This window comes from Chiroxiphia lanceolata, chromosome 12, assembly GCF_009829145.1.
Source record: "Chiroxiphia lanceolata isolate bChiLan1 chromosome 12, bChiLan1.pri, whole genome shotgun sequence".
Taxonomy (NCBI): Eukaryota; Metazoa; Chordata; class Aves; order Passeriformes; family Pipridae; genus Chiroxiphia; species Chiroxiphia lanceolata.
Window position 1 is genome coordinate 19,330,275 of NC_045648.1, and position 21,133 is coordinate 19,351,407.

The 21,133-nt window shown below is 41.5% G+C and overlaps 1 protein-coding gene across 2 annotated transcripts in view; it reads right to left on the reverse strand.

The window, feature by feature from the left end:
• Positions 1-8,193: 8,193 nt before the first annotated feature.
• TLN2 (talin 2) overlaps positions 8,194-21,133 on the reverse strand; it is a 158,195-nt gene continuing 145,255 nt past the window's right edge. For both annotated transcript variants that reach the window (XM_032699805.1, XM_032699804.1), the window contains 5 exons: positions 16,413-16,538; positions 14,548-14,610; positions 14,277-14,459; positions 12,309-12,434; positions 8,194-11,321 (listed from right to left, as the gene is read on the reverse strand). In XM_032699805.1, the coding sequence (XP_032555696.1) occupies positions 11,193-11,321; positions 12,309-12,434; positions 14,277-14,459; positions 14,548-14,610; positions 16,413-16,538 (627 nt within the window). In that variant the 3' untranslated portion in view covers positions 8,194-11,192. The remainder of the gene's footprint in view (positions 11,322-12,308; positions 12,435-14,276; positions 14,460-14,547; positions 14,611-16,412; positions 16,539-21,133) is intronic.

Below are 21,133 nucleotides of genomic sequence, written 5' to 3' on the forward strand. Positions count from 1 at the left end.
TAGCTCTGCAGGAGCATCACACACCTCTGTGATCCCTGTCCAGCATGGAGCTCCCACTCTGTGCTCTGCTGCAGCCCAGACCCTGCCTTGGAGACTCTGCCTTCATGCCAGAGAGGTGCTAACAAATCAAACAGCTTTGAGAGGAGACAAGAAGCCTGGAGCAACATTAACAAAGCTAATTTTGATTGGGAGAATGAGTTTGACTGTGAGCAGCAGCTGAGGCAAAAATCCTCCGGATAGTCCACTGTAGGATGATGAAGTTTTCCTTCCTTCTTCCCTTCAGTCTCTCAGCTACTCCCAAGCAAACCCAAGTTAGGTGGTCCCAAGCAGCTGGATACCAGGAACACCAGATAGGACTGATAGAGCTTTTCTCTTATGTTCAGTCCACAGGCAAGGAACAGATGGAAAAAGTGAAACTTCACCCAAAATCACTTCCTGAAACACTCACTTCCTCATCAACTCACCTCTCTCTGGTGTGCAAAGAGAGAGAGAGAAGAGAGCAATATGAGCAGGAAATGCTTTCCAGTCCCAGACTGCAGTGCAGTGCAGCAGAAGTGGGTCACTCACTCAGGCACATGGGAAGTGTCGGCACCAGCAGCTGTGGCTGAGTGAGGAGGAGCTTGGGGAAAGCTCCAAGCTCTCAGTCAAATCATCACCAGAGCAAGTGGAGAGAGAGGCTGAGATTGCAGGGCACGGTGTATTTGAGTTCCCACAGGGACAACACTTCCTGCTGTCAGTAAGTTGACTCTTGTCTATCATGGCATTTGTCCAGTAGGTGGGAAGTTTCTTTAAATCCCAGGATCCCTGGGGAAATCCAACTGAAGAACAAAGCCATGGCATTGTCCTTTATGGTCTGGTACACAGTCCAGGTACTGTTCTGTCCCTTAAAAGAAAAGAGTTACAGCCACCACATACAGAGGATACATAGCACTGCATTTGCAGTCCTGTTTTGCACGAAGCTTCAGCTGTATCTTCACTCCAGGCTGGAGTTTGCCCGACATTCCAGAGGCAAGTAGGAGCAAAAAAATCCTGATACCGACCCTTCTCCATTTAGCTCAGGCCTATATGTTAAGAACTGTACCAAGCTCCAAGCAAAGTCATCTGGGCTCTCTCAGCTCTTCCCCTCCTTGGCTCCTGGAAGCAGCTGTTTGATGGTTACAGAGGGGCTGTGCAGCTAACTCATCCAAACAGTAGGCCTTCTGCAAACGTCCCTAAGGCCTCTGCTTGCAGCAGGCATCATTTTCCAGATCTTATTAAATATTATTCTGGGCACCGGTCTGTACCCTTGAGGAGTTCCTTATGGAGCAGATTATAAGGGCAGGCAGTGACCCAATAACCTCCATTTTCCTGGGATGATGCAATGGGCGATTCAGGCTCAGGAAGTGCAGCGGGCTGAGCACAACGTGCAATGAGCTGCTGAAATTCCCAAGTCAGCGTTTTGTTTCCATGCCATTGAGGGGAGGATTTCAAAGTGTAGAACGGTCCTTTAAGTTCTCTCTTTTATGAGGTCAGGCTTAATGCTTCCCTTTATATATGAAGAGGGGGTGATCTTTGCCAGAGTCCGCACTGGGTTTGCTCTTGTTTTGATTTTCTGCTTTGGTTGAGAGCTCAAAATGCATTTTCAACAGCAGTTCAGGCTCTGCTGGGAAGTGCCCCTGCAAGAAACAGGGGGCTGCAGAAGCATCAAAGCAATTCAGCAGCAGAGACTCTGTCACTCAAATGCCCTTCCTTTCCACTCAGTCCCCAACTTCCAAGACTGTATTTGATCTGGGGCAGTGAATAACATGAATGAAGGAACAAAAGAATAAAGCTCTGAAGAGTTGGCCAGGCTGTGAGGGAAGTGTAAAGATTTCAACATAAACCTGACTGGTGAAGGGCAGGTTATAAACAGCCAGGATTGCTGAGAGGAATGCTGTAACATTTCCATTCTTGTTTGTTTTTATCAATTATGGTTGTCTTGACAAGAAAAAAAACACTCAGCACAGGCTACAGGGATCTCCAGGAAAGCATTAGAGAGTATATTAAAACTGGTAGAATGGGTGAAAGCACCAGAAAACCTTCTCTACTGTAGCATTTGCAATAGCAGAGGAACTGCCTGGATGCAGGGACACACTTGCACATGGCTGGCCTGACTGCATGCACTGCAGTACTCTGGGCAACTGTTTACTTTAAACCCTTCAGCCTGATTAACCTGTAACCTTAGCACTGGGATCCCACCACAGATTTCAGTAATGCTTTGTAAGGGACAGAGACAGAAAGGCCCTGAGGCCAAACACTTCCTGTGACTGTTTAAACCCATTTCTCATTCTTGATGTCAAAAGCAGATTGATGTCTACTCTTAAAGGCTAGTACAGAATTTCCTTCCTACCTATCCTATAGGACCAATACACATCAATTTTTCTTATGTCAGCAGTATTCTGAATTGAAATAGTTTTGGAATAGCTCCCAAACCTGCACTTACCTTCTCGCTGGTTTTATGCAGAGGAGCTGCATCTGCTCAGTCTCTTATGCTTAAACGTAACACTTCTCCCTGTGGCTCCCAGGACAGACTCTTGTTTCATTTTGATTTCAGAATTTCTGGCCTTTGAAATGCTGTGCTTTGACAGCTTGAGATTTCTGATCACGGAAGCTTCTGCAGGGGGAAAAAAAGTCATCAGAGCATTCAAAACTGGTGCCTAGAATTGGTCCTGCAGGAACTGGCTTCTTCACTGAGCTCCTGGGGCTCCATAGGAGCAGTTGGGCTGCAGAGCTGCCATGTGGGTTTTGTGCAAAGAGATGCATTTTTCTTCAAAAATCTGAATGAAACAACAGGAACTCACTGCTGGTGGAAGGAGCTGGACATGAGACTAGACAAATACTGCTAATACAGTAGAATTTCCCAGGGGCCATGTGTGGAAATAAAGCTGCAATGGGATGTAAGATTTCTCCTCAGGGCTGCAACATTAAGAAGAGTCTGTTCTTAGTCCAGAAAGAAACTAAATCAGATGAATTAGATCCCAAGTAGTGAACAAAAAAATGCCAGGCATTTTCTGGATGTCTGTGTTATTACAGGGACCAGCCAGGGATGAGCTATTTGTCTTTGAGCAATACAGCTGTTAAAGTTCTAAGAAATGAAGTCATGGCTTTCAACAAGCCCCAGTTATTGCATGGATTTCTGTTTGAACTCTAAGGTGGCTTGGACTCTCAGAAATGCACAGATGTCTCAAAAGCCACCACCTGCTTCTCTGCAAGATCAAAAGGGACTAAAACAGCATCTGAGTTCACCTGATTTTAAACATCATTCTGTAATTCACCATCAGCAGTGTCACTGCAGGTCTGACTTACCCTTTCAACACTGATTTTTACTGGCAGGGAGCAACTACAGATGGTATAATCCTTGCTTGGAAGCAAGTACCTGAAACAAACCTCAAATGGTCTGTTTGCTGTCTCAATTTATGTATTTTTAGAGTTTTGCCGAACCATTCTACAAATTCGAAGGTAACACCTGTTACAAGAAAATCCAAGTATAGCCCCCTCAACCCTTATCCTGTTTCCCTTTTGCAACAGGGTAGAGATGCAGCAACATCTTCCATTATTCTATAAAAGGGTGGCTGTTACCTCACGTTTTGTCCCCCTGCCTTTGCTCACAGTGATTACTTTTTGTCTCCAGCACAGGATTTAGACTTGCCTGGGCTGTGGTGTTTGGGCAGCCCCATTTCCAGTCCATATTCCCTCATCTCCATCAACTGACATTATGAATCCACCCATCATGAATCTACGTGGGGATCAAACAGCACAAACTCTGCTGCAAGCAAATACTTTTGAAAAAATGCCTAATTGGAAGGTTCTTGTTTAATGGGTGTTATCCTTAAGATAGGGAAGAAGATCTGAACAGGCTCTGACCTCTTCTGAGTGCACTGGGTTCACTGGCAGCCTGTTTTGTTCTACAAAACATTTATTCTAGAGGATACGCAGCATATTTAGTTTTTCCAGTTCTAGGAGAGAAACAGGACACCCTTTGAAAAGAAATTTTTGCATCTAACCTGTTTTCAAATAAGGACAAACCAAAATATGAGTGATCTGGTCATGTAATAAAGAGCCACTCCCATGATTTGGAAGAGATCTGGGATGAATCCTGAACAGTCAAAACTAACCAGATTTTCTCTGTGGCTTGAACTGCTGAGCTGCAGGAGCTGGAAGCATCACAGACATGTCATAGAAGTGGTTTGGCTTGAGAATTACCCTAAATAGCCTTATTATCACCACCAAATGATAGAGTATTGCGACTGGAATGCAAACCAAACAATGGAATGACCGATGGAGCTGTTTTTCTGAGGTCATCTGTTTGAACTCAATATTTTTCCCCACAGTTTTCACATGTGAAATCCCAGTAACACAAGGTCCCAGATCAGAAGAGATCAGCAATATATATGAGACATCAGCAAAACCAGCAATGTGTTCTTACTAAAGTTCTCACTCGCTTTCATTTTTCTAAAACAAAGAGAAACATCCTCGAGGTTATGCTCACACACAAACATTTAGCTAAATCACTACTGATTTCATAAAGCAAAAGTTCAGTCTGAAAAAACAATTAGGTGTTAAAACACATTCATCAGACTGGATCTTCAGAAACTGCCCCAGCCTTTTAGATCTGCAGTGTCATCTCAACTCATCTATCATTAAAAATGCAAACAAAAGATGATTATTTAGAAGAGAGAAAAGGCTCATGCTTGTATAGCTGAAGGCAAAGAGTAAGTAACTGCAGCCAGACTGGAATCATCAGTGTGGTGTCCCTAATGGCTGAGTCTCCTGTAACTGCAGCTGACTAAAGGCACCTCTGAGTAAACTTCCAAACAGGTTCTGTGGCTAAAAGTGTCACACTAAAGGCTCCAGAGCCCCAGGAGTTTTGTGTTTTCCAGGAAGCTTTGGTGAAGCAGGAGGCTGATTTAAATACGCTGCAGAGCTTTTGTCCAAAGGATTAAAGCTGCCACTTTGTAGAAAAAGTCAGAGCAAAAGGCTGCAGTAAGTCCCTACTTACTGGAAGGGAACTGAGGCTGGTGCCTTAACAGAAGCAGTTACAATTTAAGGCAGAGCCAAGGCACTGAGCAGAGATTCTTGCAGATTAAATTCAACTCTGGAAGACAGGATGTTTGTCTAAAACCTTGGCAGTGAAAGATGGTTGTTCTTGGCACCAAATCACAATCACTGTGTAAGTCCCTCTGCTATACAGTTACTAATAAAGAATGCATGTGATTGCTCTGGAACTGAGTGCACAAACAGTAATGCAAAAAATAATGTAGACCAGTCATGAACTAGATGGGAATATAAACATTAACCCTTTCCTGGACATGGCTACTACTCTGTCTAATTCCATCTAGATCACAGCAATGGGACTGGCCATTGCATTCAGGGCAACCTCTCTATGGGTTTGAACAAATTCTCTCCCTTCCTGTAACATAATTTTGCTGTCTGTAAAATAGGAGGGACTCATCTGTACTGCTTTATGAAGGACAAATAAGAAATGGTCTCTAAGAGCAGATTGTTCTTATTAATGCTTGAAATCCACTCTGGTGATCGTGGAATGGGTGTGATGGGGAAAGTGGTTCTACCAGGATGCAGTGAAGCACAGGGGCCACGCACTGCCTGAGCATCTGAAACACCCTCATTTGGAAATCTCTTCAGCAGGGGCTCAATCCCATTTAGGTCAAGTTGAGGTAACTATTGCAGACAGAGTGTAAAGGATTTGGGTTTTTTAATGCTGTAAGTAAGTACTTAAAGCATTTGGTGAACTGGGACATAAATACTTTGTCTGTTTTGGAAGCAAGGTTGATACACTATTATCTGGCAGCACATCCTTCATACCTGGAATGTACTTACTGGCAAACTGGGAAATGTACAATACAATACAAACAGATCTTTATAATATATACCCACTGACCCAGAATCTGGCCACTCTTTCCAAGGCTTACTCAGGTCAACAGTTCAGTGACTTACGTTCAATTAAATATCCTGCAGTACAATGCAATTTGAATGCAAAGATCATCAACTACAGTGCTGGAAGAAACCTCTATATTAACCTTTTCAGTTGCACCTCACCAACTAGAAACAGCCACAAAGAGCACTGATTCTGAACCATATTGAGAGAAGATGGAGCATAGTACAGGCATTTATTCTCTAACAAAAGTGTTCTACTGACACCCTCACAGTGGACATTTTAGGATGCTATGAAGTCTTCAGCCCTATTATTAATTTTTAAAATAAAGAAATATACTTCAGGAAAATAACTAGTAGGGAAATAAAATCATGGTAGATAAGCTTTACATCACCCAAATAAGGCTATATGTGATAAACCCCACATATTAGGACTTCTCCTGCCGCACTCAGCACAACTGACTTGCACAGGTGGAAAACTGAGGTGTATATACTGATAAAAGATGGTCCAGGAGGAAAGAATGCAGCTCTCAGAAATGCTCAGAACAAAAGGGAGAGAGGTAAAGACAAACAAACCTGTACAGAAAGATAAAGTCAAAAGGGACCCAAGCACGTCAAACACTGTGGTTCAGTTTTCAATTCTTCAGGCATTACTGTGCAAGCAGAAAGCATTAATTTTCCCAGTTTCTAAAGCAGTGCCTAGAATGTTTTAACACCAATTAAAGTGGTGCTGCACAGAAAATAAGAACAGACAGAAAACCTGCCAAATGCTTTTTTTTCCTAGTAGTTTAAAATATCTCTTTTCACAGACATTTTAAAACATTTCAGCCTAAAACATGCCTAGGGCCTCAATTGCCCCCAGTGAATTATTCAGCTAAGCATCACTAAGAGAGGAGCTTCTTCAGTCTTGTTTCTGTCAAAGAGAATAAGTGGAATAAATCTACCACATCATCAGAGACGTAATAACCCATCTGGGGAAGCACCTGATGAACACACAGGATATCCAGAAGCTCCCACTTGGACATGGATGTAGTTATGGCAGAAACAGCCCCTTCTGGTGGCAACACCACAGTCCTTATAATGCAGTGACAAGGCTTCTGGCAGAGCTTTCATGTGGAGAACTGCAGCACCTACACACACAGTTACATCTGACACGGGAAAATGTTGAATGAAATGGAAATCAACAAATATAAAAGAAAAACTTGCCTCCCCCACAACAAACCTCAGCAACACCGAGTGTCCAACACCCTCAAATAACTGGTGTTTGATTTCTCTGTATAGTTATGTGTGGCTCACACGGACTTTATTTTAAGGATATTGGATGGTCACTGACAGATATCACAGAGTAAGCATTCACAGTTTTGTCTACACAGCAGAACATTAAATAGAACATTTTCCTCTGTCACCTGGGAATTCTGACTTTCCTGGGGTTAAAACTTGAATAGGAAGGGAAAACAGTGAAGTGACAGCTCAAGCCCCTGAAACTCCAGCACATAAACTTCAAAATTGTCTTGAACAGAAGGTTTTTCCACTGTAACAAAGTGCACTGATTTGAGAAAAAACAGGACCCTTCACCGCTTTCTTAATTTCTAAAATGTTGGGTTTTTTAAAGTGACAAAAAGACACTTATTTGTATCTCAGTAAATGACAGCAGTTTGACCTGTAACTCACGTGACCCAACAGTTTCTGCATTTGGCATCATAAACTTTGTGCCACAGAAATGTGTTGTTCCATCAACGTGACCAACCACAATATGATAATGTAAATAGTGGGAATATGGAAAAGCAGGTTTCAGGAATCACGACAATTATGGGCAGACAACTCTCTCCTTGTTGATCATGATGCAGTTACATAAGGACAAAACTTTTACAGTATAAGGCACCCCCCAAAAAAAAAATCCAAACCCCACCACAACCCCCAGAGAAAAATAAAACCCTAGAGGTTTAAAAATATGTAGGGAATACAAATGCCATTCTGCTGGGGTGAAAATCTTATCAGTTTGGACTGAGGGAAAGCAAAAATCTGCTCATGACCTAAATATATTTAGGTTGAGGAGGTTTCTAGATTATATATTCCTCCTTTCATTAGGAATTAAGTAATGAAGATGCAGAAAATCCAAGGGAAAGGGAGAAATGAAACAAGAGTCTAGAATTCAATTTTTGTTTCAAAACTTTTCTAACTTTGAGGTTTCTAATGTATAAAAGTTCAGACAAATGATAAAATGTTCAAACCGTTTTCTGAATAGCTGTGGAAATGACATTGGACTATTTGTACACAAACAGCTTTGAGGCATTTTGTTTTTAATTTGCATACAATTCTTAAAGTGAATTCCACATGAAGAAGGGTGAGATACAACAGAGCTCATTTACCATTTCACAAGTTAACAGAACAAAGTAAACATCTGTCATTCTTATTAATTAGCATCGACCCCTTACTCCAGCTTGTCACTTCCTGCTGCAAGTCCCCATGCCAAAGAAATGCATGGACCAGTCCCAAACTCCACAGACATTCACACGTGGACTTCAGTGATACTGAAAATCATAACAGCAAGAAAAAAATTGAAATGGAAAGACTTTAGGTGACCTTATATTCTCTTTGTGGTTCACAATTGAAGACCCAAAACTCTGAGTACAAAAATACTTCAGTTGTCCAGCTCAGCTACTCATCTGACTGTGGTTCCTCCGTGGAGCCCCAGCTAAGGAGAAAATACTTTCTGTCAAATAAGAGGGGGCATTAAATCAGACACAGAGAAGTCTCAAAAGAACTGTTCTAAAATGGACTTCCTGAACAATTTTCTCTGGAACACAGAGATTCCAACATGCTCTTTCCTTCCACATACTGATAAAGTTTTCTAGCTATATAATTTCCATTCATAGTTGCATTCGACCAGGTTTTTGGCTTGTATCAAACTGGCAAATACCATCCTGACCAAAATATATTACAACAGTATTATAGCTACAATAAAATAGTGGCATGGTGCTAAAGACAGCATCATCTTTCTTCATGCTTCGAGAAGATCAAAGAATAGGTTAAACACAGGTTGAAAAGGAAGCAGTAACAAATCTGTCTCGCAGACCTTTCAGAAAAAGAGATGGGAATGTGAGGCCATCCAGGTAAAAAAAGAGAAAGACATAAGCTGCAAAGAAGTTGAACCTACCAACAGCAGCAGAAAATCCCCATCACTAGAGCTGTCTTTATTTAGGTCTTACAGCAATAAATACCAGTTTAGCCTTCTGCCTAAAACTTTACAGGAAGCCTTTTTCTTGGTGTGGGAGTTGAGATCCTGTGACACTGTTCACAGTGAGATGAATGAAAACCAACCCAACTGATTGTGCTGAAGTGGCAAATCACAGAACTGGGAATTGCACGTGGTGTCTGATAGCTCAGGGTTTGATGTGCACACAACCCACATGTCACAGCACGTCTGGCAAGGCCAGGGATTCCAGTTGGGAAATGCCAATTTGTTTCCTCTCATGATTGTGGATTCTCCAGCAACTCTACTGAGTCTGAAATACATCAGTACCAGAGAAGAGACTCTAACAATAAAAAACTCCGTACACTTGAATATTTATTAATTCTTTAGCAGTTTTTTTCTATATATTTAACACTAGTGTGACAAAATTCCTGATAATTCTATCTCATGCAGGTAACTTAAATGAGGAGTTAGCACTACCTAAACTGATAAATCTACCACTACAGGGTTACTTGGAGTCTACAGGACAAGTGTTTTCTGCAACAATGACAACTAGGCAGGTGTGTCTCTAACAAACAGGCTCAGCTGAATGTTCCTGGCAGGGATCTAAAGGACAGCACAGCCTTAAGAAGGACTGGAGTGGCAACATCCTTTGACCCAAACAGACTTGCCATTATTGTTTGAAAGGGCTCGAGTGGAGTTGGAGACATGTTGGCCATTATTGTTGGTGTTTCTGCAGTCAGTCAAATAGTTCAGCTTTTCTAGTTGAAGTTGCTGTGATTTGTGTTCTCTCTTTGACAGAATAAGATGGGTTACTCTACCCAAATTGCTATTGTTTAGGTCACAACAGAGGTGTTGAGAGCATACTGTACCTTTCTGCAGCTGAAGACAAAGATTGCTGATAGATTGCTGCTGTTCCTTCTCTGCAATTCCTTGGTGAATGCATTTTCATCAATAGCAACTATGAAAACAAACTCCCTAGAGTCCAAATTTTTAAAAAATATATTACAGGAAAAGTCTACTTGTAATTCACTTATCCTTTTCTCCTACAATTCCCACAGGTTTCAAAACATAATAATTATAAATGTAATTATTAGAAGAATAACAAGAGTTGTGATAGTCTTCTGTTGTACTGGGCATTTCCTTTTTTAACTGACATACATTCTAACAGAAATACCACCGTACGAACCAGATAATTTCAATTAAAAAACAAAATGCAAACTATTCAGTCCAATGTTTAGAGCATGTGTATGTGTGTATAATACTGTAAAAGTAGTCACACATCAGAGGTATATAATTGAAACAGCATTTTCTTTCATGAACCTGCTATTATTGAGGCAGTGACAAGGTTTCCATTTCTTTGTTTTCTGAGCTCTTTAAAGAATGGCTATTGCCACGTTTTGTAAACCTAAATACTGTACAAGCAGAAGCTCGTTGGTATCAGGTGAGGAGCAATACTACTAGTGCAAACAGGTGCAGAGACAATCCCTCCAGTTTTGGGGTGAACCAGCTGTGTAACACTGACAGAGGACAGGCATCTTCTTCAAAGCCACCCCCGAGCGTGCTGCTCCACTCAGCCACACATCCTTCTCCATCCTGGGCTTCTTTTTACAGGGGGAGTTGGGGGAGAACCACCAGCTCACGTGAGATTTGTCATATGAAAGGTTTCTTGACTGGTTTCCCACTACTAGTGTGGATGTTAGACAAGTCAAGGAGTGAAAAACACCTCAAGCATCAGGCAAGTGACAATAATACTGACTTAGTATCTTTAGTAAAAAGCGAAACATTCTCTCCTGAGATATAAGTCAAGGAAGGAACAGGAATGATGAACCTAACACTGTACCATTATTTGATCATCATGCACCTCAGCTGAGCAGATGGGAAAGAACAAGTGTTTATTGCCCTCTGCTCCTCCAAAGTTATGACAGGCAGTTGTTTAGCTAAGTGCTTGGCATACCAGTATGCTGTCAGAGCAGTTCTCAATGTGCTGTCCCCCCTTTAGCTTATTTCTTTAAAAGAAAAAAAAAAAACAAAAAAAAAGAAAAAAAGACAAAAAAAGACAAAAAAAAAGGAAGAAAATCTCAGCAGGTTAACCCTCATCTTCCCTCAGCTCTGTGGGCAGGAATTTGTATTGCTGTTGGCGGATCTGGGCCAGCTTTTTCCTCGCTTCTTCCAGCTCTCTCTCCTTCTTCAGCATTTCTTCTTGGGCTGCAATGATCTAGAAAACAGAGGCAGGAATTATGACAGCAAGGAATACTGTCTGTAAAATCAGATTTCTTCCTCCATGACACCAGTCACAGGAAGCCCATGAGCATCTACCAGAGAAGCACCAAATTTCAATGACTTCATCAGGAATCTCTCAAGTTTTTCCAGGTCCCAGGACTGTGCCATCAAGAACAGTTTTGTATTCCCGTGTGTTTCTTAGAGAGGACTTAAAAAAAAAAAAAAAAACAGAAAGAGAATCTACCAGCACAGTTTTCCCATGGATCCATGATGGATTCTATAGCTCTGTGCTCTCCCAGCATTCATCAAGGGGAGGGTTTAGCACATGTAGAATAAGCACCCTGACTTAATGTTTGAGTGGCAGTAAAACTGAACACTCACCACTGTGGGTATCCACAGTATTTTCCTGCATCTCAGAATGCCAAAGAAAAAATGACAGTAGTACAGATATGCAGAAATAATAAAAGTCCAATATCTTTTAAGCAACAACTACGGGATATAGTGTACCCCATTCATTACAGGAAATCTAGAAGTTGGCACAATCTCCAAGCCTTGCAATCTATTTTTAAATATTATTATTATTTTCCAATAATGATTATGCTTACAGTAAGCAAAGTTATTGTTTTTTATCTCTCACTCTCTCTTTCTTTGCTTATATACCTGCATAACTATTGTTCCATTAAGATCTGGGAACATTTAAAGTACCTAAGAGAAGTCTGAAACAAGCCATTTACTTAATCAGGAAAAAAAGTAGAATACACTGGACAATGGTAACTGCTATTACAGTAAATGCTCCGTGGAGAAGTGCAGACACCACCCAGGAAATCACTGCTGTTATGTCAGTGGTGACCCCACACTGAGGCATCAAGTGATTTATCAGAGGTCTCTAAACAGCTCTGAGCAGCCTGCAGGGCAGCAGATGGACACTGGAACACTGCTCACTTCTGGGTTGGTTTTTCTCTGCTTTATTTTTTGTACCAACCTGAGCAATGCCACCCACAAACTTGGTTTTGACCACGACGTCGTCATCCTCTGCTTTCCCAAAGGCTGCTTTCTGGGCTGCCCTCACGAGATTGTCTGATGCACGTTTGACAGCATTGCCTGCAGCCTTGGAACAAGACAGACCAGATTCAGTAACAGGGAAAATGCAGAACTAACATGGATTCATCTGAGCATCAGAATTAAAACATCTCTGCTTGACTGCACTGCAAAGACGTGCTTTGTTTTTCCCAGCGAAAAGCAAATTAATCTTTGAAAATTAATGGTACAGAAAGGAACACAATTCTTTTATTTAAGAAGCTGGAAGTTGGAGAAGTCACGAATGGGATTTTTTTCCCCCCCTTACAGCTTGAAATAAAACAGTGGATGAAATCACACGTTACGTTATGCACAACACTGATCAGATTTTAATTTTTTTTTTTTGAGAAAGAACAGAAACTGAAAACTAGTGTATAAACACATTTTATAAGACAATTAAGTTTTTAAATTAATGGACTCTCATCAGGGTAAGTTAGCAACTTACACAGCCATGGTTATCTTACATTTAAACCTATAAATTATGACTTAAAAATGTTCAGATTTCTAAAGGGAGACAGGCAAACATTTGTAATACATCTCTTGCAGTCTGAAGTGGGTGCTGCCAGCAGGCCAGGCCAGCCTGCTCCACATGCTGGAGACACAGCACTAGGAGGGGAAACACATGGCCCAGCTCTGAACCTTCCCCAGCCCTATCCCACATTTCCAGCTTCATCTCCCCTTCAACTCCTCCCCGCTGCAGTGACCCAAGGACAAATCATTGGAAATTTCCCCTGGAGCTCATCCAAACCGAATGGAAACATTTCCAATTGTCTCATTAGGTTTTGGAGGGCTCTGGAACAGTGCATTCCACACTTGCATTCATGGGAAAGGCAGTTCCAGCCAGGGTAGGAAGGAGAAAACTGATACACTCAGAGTCCTGAACCCCACCTATCCATCAAAGCCCTGTGAAAACAGCTGTGCTGGGGGCAAGGCCAGCTCCAAAGGCTCAGTGGCTTTGGCAAGGCCACCAGTAAAAATACTTAAGAGACATCAACTCAAGGGTTTTGCTATGATGAAGTACATGATTTCCAAAGTGCAAACTGCTTTTGCCTTCATTATTCATTTTGGGACTAAGGTGTAGCTCGGTAAAACGGCAAAGTTCAATTGCAGTCCATGCTTGGGCTTGTTTCCTTTTCACATTCCCTTCCAATTCTCACATTCAATGTCTATTTAATAATATAAATTTATCAATAAAATGAATGAGAACCCTGAATTTCCTGTCAGAGCTGAGGAAACAACCCAGTCTCTAGTACTTAATTTTATTGGTGTTTCTATTGTTTCTTCTGCATTTAAAACTCCTTCAGACCCATCCTGACGTTTGGATATTAAAATGCAGGTGGCTTTGCAGACAGAACTATCCTCTAGTTACTGACACCTCCCCCACAGCCCTTTGACAATGGCAATCTATATAAATCCTGACAACATTAACATGCCACTGTTTTCTATAGAAACAAGTGGATTTTTCACACATTTTACATTTATTTTGTCCTCCTAAATATTTAAGCCATTTTTCTACTTAAAAAAAAATGATGACATCAGTTCCTCTTGCTTGGACAGATACTTAATCTAATAATATTGCACCTAAACCAGGGCTTGGCATGGGGCAGCTACCATTTACATCTGTCAACACCTTTTAAAATGAAGAATAAAGCAAGTAGTGAAATGAGCTGTAGCTACTGGTGAATAACAACAAATGCACAGTCACTTCATCCAGGATTAATAAAACGTCACGGAATTCTACAAGGAGGGAAAACAGAATCAAAATCCAAAAGTCCAAGAATCTATTCCTAAATTTAGGGGTTTGCTCATGCAGTACTAAACCTGTGTTTACACAGCACCACTCTGGGTCTTCAGTAATGAAGAACACAAGTACCTGCAGCCTCCTCATGGCTTCAGAGTCATGATCAGCCTTCACTTTGCAAGCCACAAGCAGCTGTGCTGTAGAAGCTGCCACCTGTTTGGCAGAGGAGATGAGCTTCTCCTCGCTGGCGTGGCCCTGCACTGAGGCATTGGCTGCCTCACAGAGGTTGCTGGTTGCAGCTGCCACCATCCGGGCCTAGGAGACAGCAAAGAACAAATCACTGTGTATTCTCATCATTTCCCCAGAGAAGGTGCCAGTTTTGTCAAGAGAAGCAGTTACTCACAGCGGAAATAAGTCCCTGAGACCACTGTCCATCATCAGCTGCGTTGGCAGGGATTGCTCCAACCTGAAAAAACAGTTCAGAGGTGGCTTACAAGGAAACAGAAAATACAGTTGCTGTGTCTCAGATTTAGGCAAGCAGTGACCCATGGAAAAAGGAAACACCTGTACCTGTGATTGTGCCCAGCACATTGAGGAGCACAAGATCCAACTGGAAGTTACTTGTCAGAGTGTGTTTTGGCAGATTAAGTGTGTTTTGGCAGAGTGTGTTTCCAGCACACATCTGGCTGCTCATGTAGTGTCCAACTTGCTGCACTGCTTCAACTGACCCATTCTTGGAACATGCAGAAGTAATTACCAGAGTAACCAGTAATTACCACAGTAACCAGTAATTCCCAGAGTACTGAAGGCTGAAGCCACAGCTTTGGCCCAAGAAACAGCTGAAGCAGTAGTTCCTAATGTCCTGGGCTTTGAAATAACTTATTTCTGCCTCCATAACACATTTGAATTTGCATCATTCTTGAATCTCTTCTGACTCTGGTACTATGGGAAGGTACAAATCAGAAAGCTTCCCATGGAAGACCCCTAATTGCCTTTGTGCTTAACAACAGCACTTGGGGACAGCAGCCCACTTTTCTGCATGGCTCATCCACTGAAGTGCTCATGGATCAGCAGTGCCAGCAACAATCAGGAGACAGTTTTCTTCCCACATTAGAGGAGTTAATGAAACTAAATTCCACAGCTGGTTATCAGCCCTCACCCCCAGCTGCCTGGGTCTGGATGTTGTTGGGAGAGAAACTGAAAGATGTGAAATGGAAACATGGTCCAGAAACTTGTTTTTTGAAAGAAATGGAAGCAGGGATTCGTGCATAATGAGAATCTCAGGGAATGAAATTGAATCCTTATGTGTAGCATCAACATAAACAGAAGATGTGTTCTCTTATGGTGACATCTTTGCATACCTAAAAAATCAGTTATACAAAAGAAAACACTAAGTCCCAAATTATTTAGGTTTCGGGGTCTTCCTGCCTCATGATCCAGTGAAAACTTCGACCACGGATGAAGTGCTCTGTGCTCCTGCTAGAACTAAAAGCACAAGCTTCCCAGAATCCCTGCTGTAGTAGAGAGCACAAGACTGTGGGGGGATTCCTGACACAGTCTACTCCAACTTTGGAATCACATGAAAATGGAAACCATGACTGTACAAAACCAATGATCCTGTAACAAATCATTCTCAACGTATCTGGTTGATGTTCAGACTTTAATTTTCAAAGTACACCGACTGTGAAAAAAAGTGATGGATGTGGAATGGTTTAACAGACCTCAGTTCTGACCACACCAAAAGGGTGACACGTGTTCCAAGCCCCATTCCATCAGTCCTAATAATAATTACAAGTACAGCCACTTAAATACACTGAATTTGCAAGCAGGCCTGTGTCCCATTGAGTCAGACAAAACACTGAGGGCACAATTACTGAGGCCTTTTACTCTTCTGGTCCAGAGAGGACTTGTACACTGTGACATTTGTTTTTGGATGCCCAAGCTGTCTTGTGGGACTGTACATTACCAGCTTGATCACAGACCTTCATGAAATGAAAAACCCTCCACAAACAGTAAAACCCCCCACAAATGAAACATTTGAAGAGCTAAACACTTGATTACACTTGTGAGGTTTAAATAAACAGAACTGTGGGATTTTTTTAAACTGAAGCAGGTCTGAGCCATGTATTGTGATGAGCAGTGAAAAGATTTACATTTTCATCAGTCGTTCCCAAGCTTCTTTCCTACTGTTTTAATGGAGAACAGTTAGGAGACCAGATTCCATTTCAATTTCCCCCACTACTGTTGCTACTTGTCCTGCTTACCCACCTTTCCCTGTGCCACCAGTTCCCTCTGGGCTGCTGAAGCTGACTTCACCAGGGCACTGGTAGCAGCTGCAATGGATTTAGCTGCTTCCAGGATCTGTTCTTCAAAATCCAGAGTCTCATCTGCTTGCTATAACCAAGAGAAAACACTGTTACACATTCACCCAATTATATTCTCAAGACTGAGGACATATACAAAGCAAGACAAGATGACTTTGGAACACATCAGTGAAATCTGTGAAGGAGCTTCATGTCCACTAAAGCTGTAAGTGATTTTAAATATTAGGTTGGCCTCGTGGCTGCTCACACTGAAATAAAGTATCACATGAGATAGTTAAAAGAATTGCCACCCACATTCTAATACATTATTTACACTAAGGCTGCTCTAAACTACATCCAGGAAAGTGCAGGTCTGAAAAGAAATTCTTGCTTTTCCTATCAAGGTTATCTCTGTACTGCCACAATTCTGGCTTCCAGCACTGCTAAACAAGGCAAAGCATTTTCTAAACACTTAAAGACTTACAGCACTGAAAGAGAACAGTGCTACATGTGCATTGTCTCATTCACCTGCACTCAGAAATGTAAAGTAAGTGCCAAGCAAGAGCACAGATCTAACAGCTTCTGGTAAGAGCTGTCATTTCCCAGAAAGCAGCTTTGTGAAGCAGTCCCAGCTTAGTGATCCTGGAGACAGGAAGTTCCAATGGTCTGCCCGGAACACTTCAGTCATCCAAACATGGCTTTCAACAAGCAAACAGAGAAATCAGCTGTTCCTAGTGAGCTTTCTTACTATTTAAAATGCAAACCTGTTGTTCCATAAAAACAACTTCCCTCAGTTTCTAGTCATTTAAGCAAATACTGAAAACATTGATCCATTTAAGCACATTTTTCTGGCTTCTGAACAGTTAACAAAATAGATAGAGATAAACGGTTATTGCTATTTTAAACAGAACCAGGCCTGGGCCATGTATTCTGATTGATTTTTATCCAAAATAATCCAACAGAATGTATTTTGTTTGTGATCCAATCACCAGCCTGCCAGAACCCAATGCAGGATCACAAGTAGGGCTGGTGGCTACAATATCAGAACAAGGCACCTTGTGAGATGAGCCTTTGGAAACACTGCTTTATTCTAACTTAGGCAACCACAGTGTCCTCGTGTCAAATAACCAACTTCAGAAACACCAGCCAAGGGCACTGTGAGACAGAAAATTGGGCACTTCGTTTGCAAGTCTAAGGGCACCCATCTGCATTTAAGTCAGGTTTAGTGCCCCTCTTACTGCAGTCTGATGAAATAGTAGTCAATCATAAAATAATAAAAGATAACGAGTAATTACAAATAATTTCAAAATGGCCCATCCAGCAGCACTTCACAAACTGCCCCGGGACTAAAAGTCCAGGAGATGAACCACAGGATCCATAGACACCAGAAAAACAGAGTGATCCCAAAATAAAATCTGGGCTATTCCCATCAACTGAAGCACAGCTTTGTAATAAAGGAAATTGCTTTGCAAAGTGAGCAAGTCACAGGAAGTTTTGGCAATGTAACATCACAACCCTTATTAATCCTAAGGGGTTCATCACATTGGTCCTGGCTTGATACAAAGGCCTCAAGTCTTATTTATAAAACTCTTATTTCAATCACGACATAACCAAAGTGACTCAGTGGAATTCAGGAGAGCCACTATCAGAATTATACTCCTTATTAAAATAGATGCATTATTGATTTTGATTTGACTAAAGAGTCAAACTAAAATATCAGCAGCAGTACCACTGAATGACAGTAAATGTAACAGACTGTCACTGCACTTTTAACAGACTGTTATTTCACTTTTCCTTTTGTCCAAGGCTCTCTGTTATCACGAGGTTTTACATTTTCATTTCCAACATAAAATATATTATGTGTATTATTCTTTATATGTCAGCATTGTCAGGAATTCAAACTGAAGTGAGAGAGCATTTCAGTATCAGCTTATTCATTATAAAGGAGGTGTCAATCCTTGTGGAAGTTTAATAAAACACTCAAGGCCATGCTCTGATCTATTGGACAGCTGCATGTGCCCAGATGGAATTTAATTTGTGAAAAACATGCCACCAGAAAGAGGCTGAAGGAAAAGCAGTTGTTTGAACTCAGTTCAGGGTAGTGAGATGACTAAATATTGCACACAAGTGCTAAGGAAAAATTACTACTTTTCAAAGAGAATGCTGAGAAATCCAAGCTTGCATTACTGAGAATGCCACTGTACAATGGCTGGATTAACTTCCACCCTGGAGCAGCAGGTGAAGCTCAGCAGGAAAACAGGCACCTAAACCTTAGTATCTCATCACGAAACAGATTTTTGCCCTGTGTATCAAATTAATTTCTTTCCAACTATATTGAAATTTGGGGGTTTAGAAGAACAAACCATGGGCCAAGTTTCTCAGGCTTCCAAACCTTGCATTCCCTGACATCTCCCAATTTCTTTCATTTTTGAAAAAAAAGGAGGAAAAAAAAAAAAAGGAAAACTAGTTGATCTCTCCTGTGGAGAAGTTATTTTAGAAGCAGCCTTACACAGCACTCAAACTGTTGAACTTCTGTTGGCTTTTCATCTTTTCTAACAAATCCTTCTTGTCTGGTCCTTCCCTGCAGTTTTCCCTGCAGCATTCCCAGGTGTGACATCCAAGGGCTGGATACTCATGTTTGAAATGGGGAGAAGGCTCAGTCAGCACCTTCCCCTGCCTGGACTCTCCCAAGGCATTCCTTAGCAACAAGGACAGGGAGCAGCCCCACACTGAACACAGCAAAACACCCTAAATGAGAAGTAATTATTCCCATTCCCATTATTAAAGAGTGTGTCCTGAGCTGTCTTAAGCTCACACTCATAAACAGCCCCCTCACAACACGTGTCAGTTCACAGCCTTCATGAAGAAAGAGCAGTGATGTGATACATGGCAGAAAATATCACCTTGTGAGATTTTAGAGAGGGCTTCTTGGGTTTCTTTAGAAAACCAGATGTCTGACACAAGTGATCAGCCTCTCCTTCATCAAGTAGCCCCCTGAAGTTCAGCATCTCATCTTCCTCAAGCTTAAACTAATGTGCTGTTATTGACTATGGACAGGAATAAATGGATTGGGAAATAAAGTCACCAGAACAGACAAACCAAAACTATTAGGCTAGCTACAGAGTCTGTAACATGAGATATCCTGAAAATGTTGATTATGCCATTAAAAACAAAACAAACAAAAAAAGGAGGTTTTTTTTTTTGTGGTGTGTTTTAACCATTTTTCTATAGCATCTCCATTATTAGGGGTAGCATAAATAAAGTCAGGGTTGACAGGAAAACAAATGAGCCCCCAATCTCATTGCTAAAAAGTAGCAAAAATTACAAAAGACAAACCATTTTATTTTCAAGCAGCTCTCATCTTCTATTTCATGGAGAGGAGACCAATATGAGTAAGTCACTGCACTGAGCCATGGAAAACACAATAACCAGTGAAAGTCAGTTCTTGGCACAGCTGCTGCTCACTACCACTGAAAGCCCTACACAACTTCCAAGTCCTTCCAAGAGAAGCTCTACTGCTAAAGGAGCCTTCCATGTATGGATTTTAAATCAGATTAGATTAGGAGTCTGCAGGAAGTCTTCTAAACCTGCTTGTGAGTGAATGTACTCCTCCTTATTGCCTTCTACTCTGTTACAACCCCCGGAGACAGGGCAGGACACTGTAGGAATATGTTTGATATATAGTTGGATTAAATAACAACCTAATATATCAAACATATCACACAGAGTCCTGCAGGAAAAGGCATCCAGGTTTGATTCATCTTGGGGAAAAAAAAAAAAAAGGACAAAATGCTGAAAGCTACCAGCAGGAAACTCCTGTGGACTTCTAAAGACACCTGTGCCTGAGGGCACAGGCCTGCACAGAAGCATGAAGAGCACCAACAGAACAGGGTAGGACAGCAATGCTCTCTGCTGTTGGACCTCACCTACCCTACCTTTTGCTTTTGAAGTATTTTTTCCCAGCATTAGCACGTAGTTTTTATTAGATAAAATATTTTCCTTCTTCCGAAAATTACTAGTTTTGGGAGTTACTGATTTACACCAGTAGCATGTTTGCACAGCAGGAGGAATATGTGTCTGCACTGCAAGACACCCAACCCTCCAAAATGAAAACAGAAAAACAGAGTCCGTACTCAGGAAAAATGTATTTAAAGGAAACCTGACAGCCAAATCCTGCTTGATAAATGATAAAGATCTCCTTGTTTCATAGATCATTTCCCACCCTGAACACTGCAAGAACTGAACAGGTCTGGTGTTACAGGGAGTAGTAACAACACCTGCTTGGGAGAGTCCTCCAAGTTCTTCCAAGAGTTAAGCTCAGAAGAAAGACAGGTATTAACAGGGACCAGTGGGGCAGTGGACTAGTGGACTGAACATTTTGGGAGCACATTCACCTGCAGCCAAACGAGCAGGATTTAAAGCAAACAGAATAAGCATCACACAATAAAACATGGGCAGCACTTGGCAGGGCTGGGTGGGTCTTACTAGAAATTGTTCTCTGTGGTAAGATCATTCCCAGTAGTGGAAAATGGAGATGTCTCGTGCTACTGGTGTCAGTCTAAGACATAAAGGGGGGGTATGACAGGTTCAAAAATATGAAGAAGAAACAAGGAAAGAAGAAATTGAAAAAATTAAATAGTGGAACAAATGAGAAAAAACTCTACCTTCAACCACTGATTTGGGGTT